Raw genomic sequence first — 20297 nt, forward strand, 5'->3', positions numbered from 1 at the left:
GTGCTAATCAAATAAAAAATAAATTAAATAAACTATTCAAATTGACCTTACCAAAATCTGCTGGATTGTGGTAGGTTGGGCAATTCAACCCCAAATCTCTCAAGTAAGGGACTAGGTTTACCACCTTCCCACGGTAAATGCATTGACCTTGACTTAAAACATAGAGCTGAAAAACAAGGCCAAAGAAAATAAAAAATAAAAATGTGAAATAGCATCAAAATATTTGAACCTGCTACCCGTATGACAGCAACCCATGAACCTAATGACTTCTTGTCCCTGTGGGAAGAACACCCTTGGGAAGATTTGTCACCACTTAGAACTACCTTTGCATGGAATTACAACTAATGGAAAAAGAAATACTTAAGGTTTGAATTCTGCAAACATTCACTCCAGGACTTAAAGCACATTAACACAGACACAGACTAATTCCAGCCCTAGACACATGCTGAAAACAGGCAAGAAACTGTATAGCCGAGCCATCTAATTTCCACACATTTTGGATATTTTGGGTTGGGAGACGAGGCTGGCGAATGTCGGAATGGAAGGAGAGGTGGAACAGCACAGTAATGGGAAACAGCTTGACTGTTCTTACTTTTAGCCACGCTATTGACTTTAAATAAACCTCCTTGCCAGACTGGCAATCTGCAAGAGCTTGTTCACCTATGGTGTAGTGGGGTTTCTCTTAGCTCTCACAGGTCTAATTTAAGTTTCCTAAGAAGTAAATTTAAAATTAACCTAAACATGGATCGTCCAAATTCTGTTGTTAGGTTGAAGAAAATATTTCCAACTGAGTTCATTTAAATTATTGTTATTTCACATGAATAACTCTTCTGAATTTACACCTGTGTAGCTAGGATGAGAATGAGTACTAGCAACAATGCAGACATTGCACTAAAGCTCTCTTGCTCTTAAATAACCTCTCATTTACTTTACTGACAGTCCTGTGCCCAGAAGCAGTGGTGGGTGAAGGTAGGAAAATCACAAATGCAATAATCAGAATTTCACAAACATACCAAACAGATTCTTTAAAAACATTACATTTAAGTATTGGAAATGGGCAGAGAAGAAGGAAAAAAACATAATAAAAAAGCATATTTTGCTCTTATTTATTTAATTCTTTATTTGGTTTGGAATCACAGACTAGAATTATTCATGTTTTTACTCAGAGAGTGTAGCCTTGAAAGGATAATCTACCTACACAACACAAAAAGAGAAAGAGTTTCAGAATCATACCTGATCAAACAACTCAAACAGTTTAGCACTGGGCTGGTGAATCGTGCAAATGATGGACCTGCCGCCCTGGGCTAAAGCCTTCATCAATGAGACAACCTGAAAACATGATGCACTATCCAAGCCACTGAATGAAAGGAAAGAAGTTGTTTGTTATCCACAGGTCCATAGGCACCACTCAAAACTAGCACACTTCAGTCTCCCACTATTATCCTTTCATAAATTTTCTCTGTAGCAGTTTAATTTTATCATATGCTAACCTTATGCTTGTATTTCTCCATCAGTCTTTTAATTAAGTTGGAAGCATGCCTGAGAATGAAAAATAGGAGTATTCTCAAAGCTGCCTTCGGGGACTTCTACATTTTAGGACTACAGATTTAAATGCTCCCAACTTTAATGAATAGATACATATTCATAGCTCTCCCAGATTCCTCCTAGACTGATCACAGAATTTGATTCTAAATATGCTACATTCATTATTAAAAGTCACACTTTAAAATACTTATATTCAAGCTATCTTTGCTCGAAAAAGAAAACTCATGTCACAATATGAAAATAATTTCCCCTGTCTCTCCCTTCCTGTTTCAGTTTCTGTCTCCCTTAAAAATTATTTATAGTCCCATAGTCCAACAGTTACAGCAATAACCCAAGGCACTAAGTACCCAAACCCAATTATTCCTTGGGGCCTTATTCAGTACTTACAGGCAATACAAAATGAGACTTTTCCAAGGACTTAGAGGTGAACAACCTTCCTGCAGCACTGTTCTACAATATAAAGTGATATTTGTCTACCTTCAATTTTTGGCCTTGAAGTACCTGGTTGGTTCATCAAAAAACATGACAGGAGGATTGTTCACCAGCTCCAAAGCAATGGCAAGACGCTTTCTCTGGCCTCCAGAAAGACTGCCAGTCCTCGTATTGGCACATGTCAGCAAACCAAGGGCTGTCAAGATTTCCTTTACCTAGAGGAAACACAACGATGTATGTCATTTAAATTTGTTAGCCCAAAAGAAAGCCTCTTTACTGATCTTCATGGAAAATGTAAACTAGCTCATGACATTGTTTCACTATCCAAACACTGAAGCATTTTTCCATCTAACGTAGGAAAGCTGGATCTTAAATACTTACTAGATTCAGTGGGCTTCACAGCCTACCATCGACAAATTTGACCCAAATTCTATTTGTTCATCCTACATGACCTGTATGGAAGCCTTGCTTGTGAAAACGGAGTGGCAATCAGTTCTTCTATAGCACCCCTTGGATATGGCACCGATAACAAAAGAGCTTTGCAGCAAGTGAGGAGTCACTATACAGTGAAACCAAAAAGCTTCTTTCAATAGAACTTCTAGGCTGTATTTAGAAGGGACTGGAAAAGCGTGTAACAAAAATCAGTGGTTTCTACTGAGCAATGACCTGCTCTCATCTCATCTGTTCTTCACAGTCTACTCTTTCAAGTACAGCCATTGATTTTAAGTGTTTTCATTCTCCTCAAAGCCAATTCAGTTGCACACATACTCTCAGATGTTTGGGATTTCCTCAAGGCACAGCCTCAGGAAGGGCACAGCTTGTCCCAAGGTCTTTGAAGCAAAAGGAGAACAACCTCAGCTGCTATGAGTTTTTCTGTTTCAGTGATTGCAGATCTAGCCTGGTACCCCTACATGAGGAAAAGAGCTCTTTGGCATCAGTAAAAATACAGATATGAAAATGGCTGAATCCAAGCTATGTTGCTCAAGCAATTAAAAGAATAAACACTGGTTAGCTACCTCTCTCATCCAGAGGGGAAAAAAACCAACAAACAGAACAAAACCCATCAACCCTTGTTCTCAAAGAGAAGCACCAGCCAAAATTTGGCTGGAACTCAGGACGAACTGAAGAGTTTATGACCTTTGGAAGAAGGGTCAGGCAACTTAGCAGGACTACAAGGATATTGTGAGGTCATGCAGGGAGAAAATCAGAAGGGCCAACGCCCAACTAGAACTTAATCTGGCTACTGCTGTGAAAAACAATAAAAAATGTTTCTATAAATACGTTAGCAACAAAAGGAGGGCTAAGGAGAATCTCCATCCTTTTTTGGATGCAGAGGGGAAACATAGTGACAAAGGATAAGGAAAAGGCTGAGGTACTTAACACCTTCTTTGCTCAGTTTTTAAGAGTAAGACCAGTTATTATTGGGATGCCCAGCCCCCTGAGCTGGAACACGGTGATGGGGAGCAGAATGAAGCCCCTATCATCCAAGAGGAAATGGTTAGTGACCCACCACACCACTTAGACGTACACAAGTCTATGGGGCCGGATGGGATCTACCCAAGGGTACTGAGGGAGATGGCATAAGTGCTCACCAAGCCGCTTTCCATCATTTATTAGCAGTCCTGGCTGACCAGGGTGGTCCCAGTTGACTGGAAGTTAGCGAATGTGACGCCCATCCACAAGAAGGGCAGCAAGGAAGATACAGGGAAATACAGGCCTGTCAGTCTGAGCTCGGTGTCAGGGAAGGTTATGGAGCAGATCATCTTGAGTGACAACATGCAGTGCATATAGGACAGCCAGGTAATCAGGCCCAGTCAGCATAGGTTTACGAAAGGCAGGTCCTGCTTGACCAACCTGATCTTCTATGACAAGGTCACCCACTTGGTGGATGAGGGAAAGGCTGTGGAGGTTGTTTACCTGGACTTAAGTAAAGCCTTTGACACCATTTCCCACAGCATTCTCCTGGAGAAGCTGGCTGCTCACGGCTTGGAAGAGCATATGCTTCGCATGGTAAAAAACTAGCTGGAGGGCCGGGCTCAAAGAGTTGTGGTGAATGGAGTTAAATCCAGTTGGCAGCCAGTCATGAATGGTGTCCCCCAGGGCTCAGTATTTGGGCCTGTTCTGTTCAATATCTTTATCAGTGATCTGGACGAGAGGATCGAGCGCACCCTCAGTAAGTTTGCAGAAGACACGTAGTTGGACAGGAGTGTCGATCTGCTTGAGGGTAGAAAGGACCTACAGAGGGATATGGACAGGGTGCATCAATGGACCAAGGCCAGTGGTATGAGGTTCAACAAGGCCAAATGCTGGGTCCTGCACTTGGGTCACAACAACCCCATGCAGTGCTACAGGCTTGGGGAAGAGTGTCTGGAAAGCTGCCCAGTGGAAAAGGACCTGGGGATGTTGGACAATTGCTGGCTGAATATGAGATGGCAGTGTGCCCAGGTGGCCAAGAAGGACAACTGTGTCCTGGCTTGTTGGTGTGCCCAGTGTGCCCACTGGTAACCAGTGTGCCCAGCAGGACTAGGAAAGCGGTCATCCCCCTGAAGTCAACACTGGTGAGGCTGCACCTCAAATACTGTGTTCAGTTTTGGGCCCCTCACTACAGGAAAGACATTGAGGTGCTGGGGCTTGTCCAGAGAAGAGCAACGAAGCTGGTGGGGGGTCTGGAGCACAAGTCTTATGAGGAGCGTCTGAGGGAGCCGGGGTTGTTTAGCCTGGAGAAAAGGAGCCTGAGGGGAGACCTTATCGCTCTCTACAACTACCTGAAAGGAGGTTTTAGCGAGGTGGGGGTCAGACTCTTCTCCCGAGTAACAAGCGATAGGACGAGAAGAAATGGCCTCAAGTTGCACCAAAGGAGGTTTACATTGGGTATTCAGAAAAATTTCTTCAGTGAAAGGGTTGTCAAACCCTGGAACAGACTGCCCAGAGTCACCATTGCTGGAGATATTTAAAAGGTACGTAGATGGGGTACTTAGAGACACGCATGGTGGACTTAGCAGCGTTAGGTTAACAGATGGACTTGATGATCTTAAAGGTCTTTTCCAACCTAAACAATTCTATGATTATCTGATAAATACCTCCTTCCCTTTATCTCTAGGAAGGCTGCTATGGGACATGGGCAGGACAATCTAGGTCAACTAGATACCTAAAGTGTGGTTCACTGGAGTTTTTTCACTTGTCCCTGTTTTAAACAAGCATCGGTAATCTTGCTAACACAAGTGCATAAATTAATAAAATTTATCTATGATAAACATTTACAATTTACAACAATAAAACAAATTATCTAGTCCAGCACAGGCCAGTAACACTAACCAGAACATCACTGCCCTTCTGATAGGTGCTGAATAAATGCAAACAGCACAGTTTTTTCCTCAAAGAGCTGTTTGTAATTACAGTGACAGTGTGAACAAATGAATTAACTTGCTTGCCGTAACTTCCTAAAGTGTAAATGAATTAAGACTTTCAAAGTGCAAATAAAATTAACAGCTGTTTCTAAATAAATGTATTTTCCAATAAAAAAATCTGTGTTTAGCTTATTTAAAAAAAAAAAAAAGTATTTGAGAGAATCAAAGCAATCTTAAGCTACCAAACATATGTTGATTCCTGTTAAGTTTACCTCTCTGGAGCTTGCTCTGATTTTCAAGGATTCTCTGAGACTGAAGAAATGCCAAATGTTCCAATTTGGAAATATATATGGACAAAATGTCTGCTCTAAAGTTGTCGTAGTTTTCACATTTCAGGCAAAGCACATGCTTTTCACCATGCAGGACAGAAGCGGTTTCACCTTCCCCTTTATAAACCTCTGCTTAAGAACCACATGCCAGCTATTGCCAGAGGTGTCTTTTCCTAGAATAAGAGACCCCTCTGAAATGGTTAAGTCCAGAAGGTCAAGTTGAAGCCTCCATCAGATACAAAAAATGGATTAAACTTGCATCTGGGGAAGAGCAGGAAGCCTCTCATATTCCTGAGACAGTAGGCCACAACATGCCCATGGTCCACTCCCACTCCTGTGTCCCCTCATCTCCTCCTCCCTCCTGCACAACTTGGTTTCAGTTGAGTCCTGCAAGGTGGCTTCTCCCAGTCACCTGCATGATTTCCTCATTTGCCCACGGAGAGTATCCTCAGTGCATGGCTTTAGGAGCACAAAATGCACCAAAATGAAAACCTCATCCTTCTATTTATGAAAAAGAACGCTAAAAAATCATGGAAAGCTCAAAACTTGAATTTTACAGCACAGAGCACAGCAAAAACATCGGGAGCTTCCTATACCAGAAGTAACTCCCTTTTCATTGGTGGGACACTGAGTTGCTAAGCCACTAGTAGACTTGGCCAGAGTAACAGACATGTCCCTAGTGAAAGTCGAAGGAGCAGCCAGCTTTCTTGGAAGGTAAATCTCAATGTTAGCCATGGGGCCATGTTATCACATGAGCACCATCAGCCCTCAACATAACCCCCAGGTAACAGAGGCTTCCTCCTTGGGGAGGCAGTGTATGAGAGATCATACTGCCTCCTTGGTGGTTTCCTTCTTATGCTGGACTGAAACATAGCCTGAGGCCAGTCAAAACACCTTCAAACATTTTCCGAGCTACCGTTTCGCTTTTCTCAACTCTCTCAACACGAACCATCTCTGCTTTCACCACTGCCATGATTTTTTGTCTATACTTAGCTGCAGGCATTATCCTCCCCGTCCTTGGGCATACATGTGTTCCATGAAAAGGGGCAAAGCGATTTTGGCAGAAGATAAACCCCCTTGCATTCTAACACTCCTCGCCAAGGTGGGAGGTGAGGTGTGGCTAGGTTTAAATTCTGAGTGATGCCCAATTCATCACTATCAGTCCATTTGCGTTTCATATGTATGAAACTGTTACGATTTGGATACACTAATAGTGGACTGCACCTTCAGTCTAGTCGTGCTCCTGAACTAGCACGGCCACTCCCGAGTCTTTGGTCGTGTTCAGTGAGAAACCGAAACGACTAGCTACTTAAACAGTGCAGTTTATTTTAACAACAGATATAGAGGTTCTTAGGATTGCCAGCAATAAATACACTGTCTGCAAAGCACGTGCAAATAAAGACATTGTTAAGTATACAAAATGCACGACAAAGTTATAAACCATACAGCCTGGCTACAAACGTAGGAGAGAGATTCTCTAGAGAGATTTCTAAGTTCCCCAAGGAAACGCTCGGTATAATCTAAGCCTTACCCAAAGGCGTTCCTACTGGGGGTAAGAAAGGCTCAGCCCGTCGACTGGTCCCAGAAGTCACTGATGGAGTTCTCCTGGCTTGTTCATGATGGCGTCTTCCCCAGTATCCCCCCTCTCTCGGGCTATTTTTATACTATTTTTTTATCTTCACAGTGGAGTTTGAGTGACTTTAGTCATAAATACTTTTATTATGACTGGTGTACTCAAGGAGGAGTGGTTGCACCTTGGGGGTGGGTAGCCTCCGGGATGGAGGTGTGTTTTGGTACATTGTAATGAGCAAAGTTCACACAAAGGACAGCATTTCATCAAAATTTGACGAAATGTTGGCTCGGGTAGTGAGTAGGGACACTTATCCGTTTCGTAGTAAGCAAGTAGGCAGCTTATCTGTTCCATAGTACCATCTCATTCCCATATCTGCTATTCATCACAAGGAAAGGCCACGGAACAATCACGTTCCATTCCATCCCATCCCTCGTGTAGTTTCGCAAACAACCTTGTACAGGGAATCACAGATGTTGCATTCTTCGTGTGCCAGCTGAGGGTGTATTCTACCTCAGAAGCCTCTTGATTTTATGATTTTCCTTAATGTGTGAACAATGCTGTACTTTTGTATTCTTGGCCAATTTAGTAAGTATTCCACAACATGGTTTTGAAACACACTGTGGAGCACCAAACTGTTCCACTTCTAGGCTTTGGCATGCTCTGGTAACGCCAGCTGAGCAGAGCCTGAACTCTGACTGTCCTTAGGAATACACAGGCCCAGGCATTTTAAGTGAAAATATGTGTGTAGAAAGGACACATTTCCAGCCCTTTAAAGTATAAATGAGGTAACCAAATTCAGTTGAGAAAGCCACCTCATGCACAAGCTAACACATCAGAAGCCATTTTGTCTGGTCACACAGCTCCACGGTATTTTCTTTAAAAGGACAGCCCTGTGTCAGCTCAAATGATGGGCAGGAATCGTGGCACTCAGATGGGTGAGAGAAGCACACTTCCTAGTGCAGGTCCAGCTGGGTTATAGGTCTCCATGGACAAAAACACACCAGGATTTTTCATCCACTCAGGACAGTCATATGTCAGCTGCAGGCAGAAGCAGGACAGTGCAGCAAATGCGCAGAAGTAAATTGTGTAACTCATTCCCAGTGTTTTAGAAAAGATACGTGCATGTTTTAGCCTGGTTTCCTACTCGTCCAAACCTTGGCCACTCAACACAGCTTCAAAATACATTAATCTGTATCTTAACTGCAACCACATTAACTTGTTCGGTGCAACAATATGCCCACTAGCACAGCCACAAAGACCAACGCTTCCAAACATGAGCAGAGAAGATCAGAGCTGCTGAGTTTTTCATTAGTCCTTGGAAAAATTAAGGCCTACACTCACCATTGCCACACATGACTGATTTATCTCGACACATACGAGATGCCTGAGCCCTCAGACGTGCATGTAAGAGAATCTAAGGTGATAAAGTACATTAAAAGGAATCCTACGAAACCTGTAAATTCATTTCAGTAGATCCTTTACAATTATATACTCAATCTCATACTGAAAGCAACTTTCATAGAAACTGTAGTAAATGTTCCTTCCTAATGATACTGGTCAACTTTGAGGTTATAATTTATTCAATCATTACAAGTGCAATGCAATTCAGTAATAGATAAAAACAACAGCTTTCTGGAGCTCACTTCATGGACCTCTTGGGCATCCCCAAAAATTCTCAGTTTGATGGACAACATACATACCATTTCTCTTCTGCCTTCATCTTTCTCTTGAAGTTTCAGATGAGCAGATACCTGGAATGCAATGCAATGGAATTTGATTTTGAAACGATTTGAAGCACAACAACCAGTTACAGTGGATGTCTCAGGCCCAACATCCCAATGTACCATTTAAACAACTTCTTTCAACCCAGTCTCAGGGAAATTTAAGTTGAACTATAATGTTCAAATGACAAGCACCACATATGCCCGTGCAACAGGTAACTGAGTATAATCTGACTTAAACAATCACTCAAGCATCGGACAAAAAGTGCATTAGAAAGAAAGGCCATTCTGCAAATCAAAGAGCTTGAGAGGAAGATGGAAGAGTCATGTTTTTTGCATAGCCACTAACTTCCCAGGCAATGCTAGAATCACAGTTTATTTGTCCTTCATCTGTATCATAAGTACAACCAAAAAACTCTGCCATTCTCCAGGATGCGAACAAATAAGTAGAGAAATAAATAGTCTTATGAAAGATGTCATCTGCTGTCCTAAGAGGCAGCTCCACAAAACATTATGATTAACCCTTATTAGAAGCAATTAAACTGTTAAGTAATTATTTTTGTCAGAGCCTTGGCTGATTAATTTATACGGCAAGTATCATCTGGGCCCAATACTACGAAAGTGGTCCTATGGGATTCTGACTACAATGTTCAAGTAAACAAAAGAGAACTTCCTCACAGAGAAGAGCCTCTGCAGAAGACAAGCCACGTAAAACTACAGTGATTTCTTTTGGCCTTAAAATTTGTGAATTGATGCTGGCATGCAGTGTGAGTAACCTTAGCTTTATTTTGATAACATCCTCTGAGAAAAACTGGATCACTTCTCAAACTGAGCAACAGGCACTTCTAGACTGATTGGTCAAGCTGTCAATTAGTACACTTCTTGATGCTACGAAAACCAGTAAGAATTTGCATTGCCTTGGGATTATTTTGTTCCTGTTTTCCTGTCAAGAACTGGAAGAGATTTTATACAATGGCTTTACTACAGAAAAGGCACAAAAGAGTAGAAGTAGCAGAGAGACCATGCTCAAGTCAAAACAGCACTTTGCAGCCAGAACATGGAAGATGGGGAAAAAGGGAGAGACACAACCACCATCCAAGAAAAAATATGGTCAAAGGCTCATTCTGTGCAAAACTGTAGGTTCCATTCTCTGAGAGGTCTACAGAGTACAGGCTTTAGATTTTCTTCCGAATCATAATGCTGGTCACAAACTGAAAACCGTAATGCTAAAGAAGCTCAGACAACCCCTAGAAGGATGAGCCTGAAATGGAATTCAAGACATCATCGAAGTCCAAGCACCTTCATTGCATGGAATCAAATAGAGTTAATGGTTCATGGCATTACCAGGAAGACAAGAAAATGTGCACAATACACAAACATTTTTCCATTTTCTCCCACCCTAATAAATTAGAGCCAGAAACAAAGCTCACCATCATAGCTTCCTGGACAGTCAGATGAGGAAGGAGCATGTCATCTTGCATGATGTAGCAGGAGACTTTGCGAAAAGAGCGCAGGTCACGAGGCTGTCCATTGATGAGAATTTCTCCTTTCATTCCTGTCTCTCTGAAATGAACCAAGGAAATAACCAGGGGTGAATCTTCCGTTCATTTGTACTGTCACAGCTCTCAGTATGTGGAATTCTTACGTAATTATTGCCCAGTATGGAATAGAAGTGACACAGTGAATAGAAACTAATGTATTTCACGATTATGCTCTCTTTCATAAGAGGCTTCATGCAATTTTGCTGAAAATTTTACTTCAAGTTAGGACAAAATGTGTGCTGTCTTACATGAATGTCTGAAAAAACATTAAGCTATTCAAGTGATTTTTTTTAGGTTTCTTTATCCTGTTCCTTATGCTCTAATGACAACAACACAGAAACACTTTGTATTTGCCCATACAATAGGGGATTCAGGAAGATGGACCACAGTCGCTTCACACATTGCAGTTTGGTCAAGAAGACATCAACATTATGAAAGCGACTAAGAAGGGTCATTTTTTTCAAGTGCTTATAAAATGTGATTTAAAAATACCACAAACATAAGACACTGAGTCAGATTTGTTACACAGCTAGAAAGGAGAATTTTTTGTGTGTTTTGGACTTTAAATTGCTTCCTATTTTTGGATCTGACTTGTTAACAGATAAATCCTAAGTGACTAGAACAGGAAAAACGAAAAAAAAAATATCAGCAATAAGAATCCAATTCAAAATCTGTGAATTACCCATTTTCTATAAACAAAGGGTAAGATTTCTTCAGCTGTTGTATCCAAGGAGCTATCATGCCAGGTGATCTTATCTTACTTGGGATTTTCATTGTTACTGACCTGTATCCTGCCAGAATGTTCATAAGCGTTGACTTCCCAGCTCCCGAAGGACCCATAATTGCAACGAGTTCTCCACTGCTGAACTTCCCTGAAATTCCTTTCAAAAGGGTCTTATAACCTGAAAGAAGAAAGAAAAGTTCACTGAACCCTTCACAATCATGTCTGGTGGGCAATGGAAGTTTATTTCCTCTAAACAATGATGACAAATAGGCATTAGCAGGTACCTACTAAAAGGCTGATGCTAAGATCAGCACACTGCAAAAACTATCAAAAGCCAAATTCTGAGTGGGAGCAGCATCCTCCTCCCACTACGTAAGTAGTACTGTGGGTTTACAGGATCACACACTCTTGGATTCACTCTAGGAAAATTTTCAAACAAGGCTAAGAAGCCTTGCTGCCATTTGATAAGTGTCTTCTTGGAGTATGTTACTAGGATGCTGATGTCTCCCTTACTGCACCTAATACTCCACGGCTAACGTAAGTCCACAGCTTTGGAACAGACCACCCTCCGATTACTGCAGCTTCAATGCCAAAATTCTGCCCTCTCACCAAAACAACAACTTCTTGGAGAGTGATAGCCATGATCTAAAAAGCAAAGCCCTATGCATTTGTTCATTCCCCACTAAAACAGGTATGACAAGAAACACAGCAAAAGGAGACATACAGGAAAAGACAGTCCTGCTTCATTCTCTTATCATAAGGATTCTCTTATCATATATATAATATAAAGGCTTGTCTAGGCAGGGAGACTGACCACAATAACTCTATAAAAATAATTCCTAAGGAAATACTTATTCCAGATTAAGAACATACTGGGTTTTTTCCCATTTAGATTAATCCACTTCACAAGATCATGCCACAATAAATATGTCGTTAGGCAAAGCTGTTTTAGTATTCTAGACAATACCAACTTCAAGTATTTCACCTTATTCCTAAATAAATTACCCTTGCCAATTAACCTTAATTTAAAGCCCCAAATTCCGTGTTACTCCAGGTGTCTGAAAACTGGCCTCCAAGGAGAATTCCAGATTTGGATTTACTTGTATCCACCTTGTCCTGCATGATGCCCATTTTAAGGCATAATGACTGGGTGGGGAGGGTGGAGAGAGCCCTGACCGGCATTCAAACTTTTCAGGATCTCTTTCCATTTTATTATTTTGCTTGCTTACTCTAATTTAATTACCGGTACTTTTAGTTAAAACTTTTAATAATAAAAAAAGTTAAGTAAGGTGTCAAAAAACAATCTTATATGTTGAAAATATTTCTGTAATTGAATTAAAACCAACACAGAAGGGTGGAAGATCCATTTGCATGCAGTGATGGGATTTGGCAGTTCATTTTGCCATACTGGTGTATATACAGGCAGCATTTATATGCCACATGTAAACCACGCCAGTGCTATCAATTATCATTAGCATAAGCTGCAGCTGGAACACTGAAATACTGTAAAAAAAACCCCACCTTGTCTGCAAGCTCCTAGAAAATGAATGGCGGATTATCTTCTTTTTCTTCCTAACTCCTTCCTTTCTTGGTTCCCTTTATCCGGGCTTAGCATTCTCTTTAAATTTTCTTCTTTTCTCCAGTCTCCATTCACACCTTTGCAATGCCACAGAGAGCAAACTTTTGTACAAAAACATTGATGTCATGCTGCCATGGGACCTCTCAAACTCACAGCCAATACTCTTCTCCAAGCACTCCCCAGCCCAGGAGAAAAGCAGTAGCCACAAAAAGTCTCTCTAGAAATATTTGGTCCCTCCGTTTTTATGGCAAACGTCTTAGAAAATGTAACTGACCAAATGTTATCAAAATGACAGTTTGCTTGAGTACCTTTTTTTAAACAGGCCAGTAATTTTTCACTCTAAAATCTTGTTCTGGACCTGAAAGAAACAACTTGTTTGGAAGCTACAAGATACCATGGGTATGAAAACAGCAGTGTATTCACACTGCCTGTTTATGGAGCAAGTCCTAAGAACAAAAGCAAAGACAATCTATTAAAAGGAACATCTATTTCAAAGACAGAAATCCATGGCACCTCGACAAGGCCTAACAAGCTTGTCCCTCACGCCAATGTCACCACCTTTTGAAAATTAGCATTTGAAAGAAAAGAGCAAGGAAGAGATAAGACCTTTCAAACATGACAATATTCGCTTAATGGGACCTATAGAGACAAAGTCCTTCATACAATCCTTTAAGTGTAATGAGAACCAGCTACCTCCCAAGCCTATGAAATTTTTAAGGGACTCAAACATCAGACTTTACCACCATTTATTTGCATTATGCACAGACCCACCACACACACATGTCTGGCTGGGAAACTCTCTCACACTGGTCAAAAGCCGGCCAAGTTGGCCTGTCATTAACTTCCACTGGGATAGAATTTCCTTCACCGGGTCCCACATGTTGTGTACGGGATAAAGTACTCACTGGTGTCTGTCTCTATTCTGTCTGCCCCACAAAGCACTTCAACATGATGGAACGACCCAGATTTCCAGGGCAAAAGGTTCTTGTCAGAGTTCTGTAATAGTCAGCCCATCATGAGCGCCAAGGTTAGGACAGTAAATATTGCACAAACTTACAGGGGAGCGTAAAGAATGTGTACAGCCATGAATACTGAGGGAGGTACAAGCTAAAATACACGCTCATCATCTGAAAACATGTATCAAGATATGCACAATTACCTAAAATTGAAGCCTTTCCTCTCACTATATATGACTGCGAGATTTAACGCTACATCCATTAAAGTCACTTTTCCAAACATCATTTCACAAATGATAATCAGTTTACCTTTAATTGCAATATCTTCCCCCTCATTACCTGCACTTGTTTCTGCCCCACTGATGCAGATTTCCATTTTCAGTATCCTGCACACCATGCTAAATCAGAGCGGGATACATCTCTGAAACTCATTTGCAAAACAGTAGAGAAATATGATTTAAGAAGAAATAGAAAAAAACCTATGAATTTTAGATCAGGATCCCAATCATTGGCATTTGAAGTTGCTACAAACTCAAAAACTATCTCTTCTTTTGACTGGAAGCACATAAGAAGCCTTTCTATTACAAAGGTTAATTTAGCAAACCCACAAAAAGATTTGACACTGTAGCAATAGCGTGGTGCCCAGTATAATCCTTTATAAGGAATTAAAGTCCATAAGTAACTACAGTCTTCTCTTTCAGAATATTGAGGCTAATCTTTAACTGAATCAGTTGACCTAAAACTTCTATATTGGGCCACATGTCTTTCACGAGAAACAGATTATGCATTTGGAGGGGATTGTATTCTTACAGTACAGGGACTGTTTCACATCCATCTGCCGTATATTAGGAATTTCTGACCACCTTCAATCCCGGTCTACCCGGCCTACCTGATTTTCCTCAGATGACCAGTTCGTGGTTCGTGCAGCAAGGAGTTTCAGTACCCCAGCATTTAATGAAAGGCTGAACCTCAAAGCAAACTCACCCCAAGACTGATGCATATTGCGGGCCATTCAGTTTGAGCACCACAGCGGCTGTCTCCTTTTGGACGGGACTTACATCAAGATTGAGTTTAGCATCATGACTTTCAGGCATTTTTCTTAAAATTGCTTTGATTTCCAATGGAAAATAGCTTGGATCCTTTCAGTTTTCCAATGTCCCCTCCTGGAGTTACTGCAACCTCACCCTTAAAAATATATTTAGGGGCTGATGCCCATAGGAATCCAAATACCAGTTTTCAAGAACTACTTAAAATATGAATTTGTCAACAGGACATCAATACACTATCATCAACCAGAGCAAGCACTCAGCAACTTTCTCAGTCGAACCCACTAAAAATAGAATACCAAAAGTAAGAAGTCAAAACTGAAAGAGAAAATTCCAAGTGATGCAAAAACTTTTGGTGTTAATTTCACCTCACATTACATTCCAGAGTCCCACTGCTTCTCCCGGAGAAGCAAAATGTGTTTCATTTTCCCATGTTAGGATTTCTCACGGAAAGCAAACTCCAGGCACTGTGATATTAGACCAGGTTCACAGCCAGAAACACATGACCGGCCTGAACAGACCCCCATTCAAGAGGCGGATTTCCTTCCCTGCCTGGCTCCAGCACAAAGCCCCCACAGCAGCCCATTGTTTAATGAGCTGATCGAGGGTGACCTCTTGTATTTATGAAGAGAGCAGGAGAGCTCTCATTGCTCAAGTCACCAAAATTTCTTGCTAATGGATTCAGCAAGGGAGAAACGGGTTGGTGGTTTTATCTGCTTCCTCATGGATTCTACAAGGATTTCTGGGGAGATTTGGGTTTATCATTCTCACAAAGAATTATGATTAATCTGGAAAAAAGCAAGCCACCTCCTCCCCAGGCTTAGGGTAGGAGCGCCTGCTTCAGAATGTGTCTGAATCAGCACCAAAAAAAACCCCACAACCAAAACTCACTCCTACCCTTACAGAGAATTTCCTCAGGTAAATACCATCTCCAGGTTTTTGACTAAAATGCTTCATTCATTTGCATTTCATTGCCAGGAACATACTCATGTAGTACTCAGCGAAATGTCACACAGACTCCTAGAAGTTTCTAGGGGTTGTAGCCTAATTTTGCATCCATCAATAGGCACCAAGAGCCCGTCTCAGGTCCCGGGTGAGCACAGCAGGCTTTCCCCGCTCACTGCAACTGGAGCAGGATTTGCCCTTCCCAATAGATCTGAACTGTGTCACTTTCATCACAATCTCTTCTGAAGGTAGGAAATAGCTGTTGGCACCCTGGAAGTACCCCTGGCCTGAAACTGCTCAAAGGTTTCTCAGAAAATTCACTATAGCAAATAGGAAACATAAAAAAAATCAGCTCAAACAGAGTTTGGCAAAATTATAAATGACAGAAAACCGACCCACAAAATAAGCAGCATTTTGCACTTAAAAATCAAAACCAAAGGCATCATAACCTGCTCTTTCCACACTTCCTACCTGCAGCCAGGTAGAATTGCACCATTTCTTTATTAAAAATTTTTATAGAAGTACTACATTTCATCTTTTTGTGATGCTTTTTTGGATGGGATGTGATTTATTACTGCTCAGAAACATCCAGCTGGAAATCAGAAGACACTCTGGCAAGTACTAGATTACTAACCTGCCTCATTTTAATACCTTCAGCAAGCAACATACTTTTTAAACAGCAATTTAATTTTAAATACACAATTCATTTACAGTACCATCAATCAAACTTTTCATTAAATGATGAGAAACCACAGCCATTTCTTGGCACTGTGTACTGACCCTGTTCCATTAAAGAAACTCCACTGGATTTTCCTCTTCTATTCTAAAATTTATAGCCTTAATTCTCCTCTCATTTCCTCTTGTTTCCATCAAAAAAAAAAAAGTATGCCAAAGTCCAGGGAATTCTCCACCAGAAAACCTGAATAAGGGAAGGGGAATCAAGATGTCACATCCACACCTTTCCCCCTGAGGCAGGAGTAGGGAGCCCTCTGTTATGGAAAAATGCTCCTAGCAAATCTATGACTTCGCTGCTGTCGCCAAGGCCCACCATACCCACACCTCCACGGCTAAGGACCATTCCCTGGATTTACCTACTGCGCAACAACACAAGTAAGGGAAAAAACAGATTAAACAGGTCATCTGTCATATTAAAAGGAAAGTTAGTGACTTATGCATGGAAGAAAGAGCTTGCTTCCAGACATGGAAAACATCCTCATGATATCTGGCAGACATTTCATTTGTAGACTCTTTAGATTGATATCAGAAATCTGAACAGCTGGGGAATGCTGGCAGAAACTTGACAGAGAAGCACATGATGAGAAACACACACACACACAGAGATAACAGCTGAAGGCCAGATTTACACTAGAAACATTTGTAGACGTAAAAAATACACCATTAGCTAGGAAACATATTTCTTTATAATTTTTACACCAGCAAAAAAGTCTTTTCCATACACCTAGATGTAAATACACCAACAAAAATTCCTCTGTCTGATCCTTCTCCATCTATTATTCACTTTCTGCATCTCAGCCCTTGTTCTCATTCCTGAGAAGAAGCCACTGTCATAGCAAAATATCTGCATCTTTACTGCTACAGACTACACCGATCTGCTTAATCTAATAGGAGTTTTATCCCCACACGAGAGGGGTTAAACAAGAAGTGGCAGTACAGAGATTCCTGTGAAGTTCCTGGAGAAAGCTACCCGGTAAGGCAGTCCCGTGGAGCCTCTCTCGGCCTCCTGGTGCTTTATTTCCTCTGCCCTAAACCTGCACTGAGTGAGCACCTTCATAAACCCCAAAAGCAAGTTGACGAGCAGGTTGGCACCGCAGAGCACTGAGGAGAGTGACAGTAAATATCTTGCATTTATTGTGCTATTTTCTGGAGCACACGGTCACAACTGCATAGTCCATTTGCACATGAAAAGAGGTGCGGGTTCCTCTTATTTGCACATAAATAACATAATTGCGCATGTAAATTAGTTCCTGATGATTTACAGTTCCATTTTACAACTCATCAGTCACAGAGCCATCCAGTTTGTGCATGTAAACATGATAGCCGTACACATACCAGGAGATGTGCGGAGTGACTAACAGCTACTGCGAGGTGGTGACCCAGTTTGTGGGTTTGGGGCTATTTGGAGCATATAGGTTCAGAAGCAGCTTACAGCAACAGAAGATGAAGTTTTTACTGAAGTGGCCACTGTCCTTCTGCCCTTCCTTCCCAGGACACCTTCCCACCACTTTCCCTCAGCTGGCCTTCAAGTGCACCTATAGAACCAGTGAGGACAGCAAGCCTGTCCACCTGGAAAGCGTTCCTGGGGAATTAAGAACATAGAGGGCTTGTCTTTTTCAGCTGCATGGGCTGCAGGATTGTCACTGCCAGGAGAAGACCGCACAGTTCACAGGCGAGGTGGGGAGCTGGGACAGCCCTTTCAGCAGCGGGGGACCTTCCAGCAGTTTGTGCCACCCAGGAACCCGTCTCTTGAGATACCTTTTCTTTTCCATTCTGAAACACAAATAGGGCTTACAGTTAAATGAAATTACCCCTTATGCACAATTCATGCTGGGCCATTCAAACCCTTTCGTTCCAAACTGGATTGTTTGTTTGTTTTATTCTAGTATAAAACAAAAATTAAATCACATCCCAACGATAAGATGAAGATACCTGGGGCTTTTCACCTACATGAAAGTTAGTTCAAAGCCAGGGTGTTTCCATAAATAGGCATATCGTCAGGGAGATGTTTTCCATGTATTTCTAATTCTGCTATTAACCAGCCAGGGCACCATGTTGCTCATTCACTACGTGAGTACAGAACGCTTTCCTCGCAGTGGTATAGACAGGGTTTGTTAATGTTTAAGAGTTTGTAAATTCTCAGATGAGAGGGATTATCTGTATAAGTTGATAATTATTTAAATAATTTGAATTTTAAAAAACTCTTGACAGGGATTATTTAAACGGACATTTCTCTCCCAAGCTCCTCACTGAGCTCCCCAAACAGGCTTAAGTTACAGTGAGTTGCAGGTACTGATACTTGGGAAGAAAAAGAGGCATCTTTTAACTTCCAGAAAATCTGTGAGGCAGAAACAGCTTTCCTAACAAACAGAGTGAAAAAATATATTGTTTTAATAATAGGAATTTTCTTAATTGTGTATTGGCCTGAACTGTACCTCTGTAAAGCCTAGGGGGCAAAGTCACGCTAGAAATAATAAACATGTTTAAGGTAACTGCCTACCAAATAAAGCCTATATATAAACCCGCAGGTCATTTGTTCACGGCTTCCACCATCATTTGTGTATCATAAGTGAATAAACTTTTTTATTTTTCCACTTTAGCTTTAGAATCCACACATCCATATATTTCTATTCTATTCACATGTCTCTAAGGGACGTAGAACAATAGGATTTTCCACTGTCTAAGCTCTGAGCCCTGCTTTAGGACAATTAAGAGAATTTACAATTGTAATGCATTGTTGCACCTTGCCTCAGAGAAACGACCTTCGTTATGCAAATGCCTATAAAACAGCAAGCCAGGCACCAAAACATCAGGATAGAGAGGGCAGAAAAGCTAAGTGAGTGCCTCAAGTAACCAAATCAAATTCTTATGTCTCAAAGTCCTTTCCAACTCAGAAACAGGGAATCCATTCCTCTCAACCAAGTCTTTCATGCTTTACGGGGCGGGGGGGGGGGGGGGGGGGGGGGGGGTGGAGAACAAAAAAGAAATCCCTCTGGGCTGCAAAGCTTTTTCTTTGTGGTGGACTAAACTGCATTACTTAATATAGCCCACAACCAGGTCTTCTTAAACATACTGCTCTTGATCCACAGCCGATTTCCCACTTAGTGATTACGGGATGGATTATTCATAACTGAGATGGAGAGCTTAGTCTATGCTCACAGCGAGCCTTGTAGTGTTCAATCTACCTAATTTTATACATCCAGAAGTTTGCCGTTTAACCTAAATTCATTGTTTAGGGCCCATAAATTACCAATAGAGAGAAACAGGCACACCTAACAGGTGATTAATTCTACCTGTTTTGCATTCCTTTTCTGGGAAGGCATAAATAACCCTCTGGAAGTGCATCTTTCTCTTAACTATAATGTGAGTTCAGGACAATTAGCTTAGACTAGACACCAAACCCCTAGACACTGTGACAAATCTCATTCTTTGCCAACAAAATCACGGCTGTTTTCAGTATCAGTCACAAATAAAATGGATATAAAGACATCTGTGTTTTTTAAATGACGGTTTGATCGTGGTCACTCATTTGCTTGCACAATTGCAGTAATTAAGCACACAAATAGCACACTCAAAATCTTCAAGTTGTATTGCCAACCCCACATGTTCAGATCCTTCCTACGAACATATCAAAAAAAGCATCCTGCCTATGTTCAGGATGTACAAGTGTATCACACACTGTGTTTTTACTTTATCATTAGTATTTAGCACTTACTTTGCACTCTGATAACTTGGGACAGTTCAAAACTCTACAGATTTTTGCTTCAAGCTATCTACTAGCCCCAGAACACAGCACTGTATTGGTAGCTCTTGGTTCAAACTTA

General features: G+C 41.3%; 1 protein-coding gene across 2 annotated transcripts in view; it reads right to left on the minus strand.

Annotated features, from left to right (window-relative positions):
* The window catches only part of ABCG1 (ATP binding cassette subfamily G member 1), a 64482-nt gene that overhangs the window by 18256 nt on the left and 25929 nt on the right, over positions 1–20297 (minus strand). For both annotated transcript variants that reach the window (XM_063345050.1, XM_063345058.1), the window contains exons 3-8: positions 11273–11390; positions 10378–10510; positions 8927–8977; positions 2047–2192; positions 1234–1357; positions 52–166 (exon numbers count right to left, since the gene is read on the minus strand). In XM_063345050.1, coding sequence (XP_063201120.1) covers positions 52–166; positions 1234–1357; positions 2047–2192; positions 8927–8977; positions 10378–10510; positions 11273–11390 — 687 coding nt within the window. The remainder of the gene's footprint in view (positions 1–51; positions 167–1233; positions 1358–2046; positions 2193–8926; positions 8978–10377; positions 10511–11272; positions 11391–20297) is intronic.

Source organism: Chroicocephalus ridibundus, chromosome 1 (assembly GCF_963924245.1).
Source record: "Chroicocephalus ridibundus chromosome 1, bChrRid1.1, whole genome shotgun sequence".
Taxonomy (NCBI): domain Eukaryota; kingdom Metazoa; phylum Chordata; class Aves; order Charadriiformes; family Laridae; genus Chroicocephalus; species Chroicocephalus ridibundus.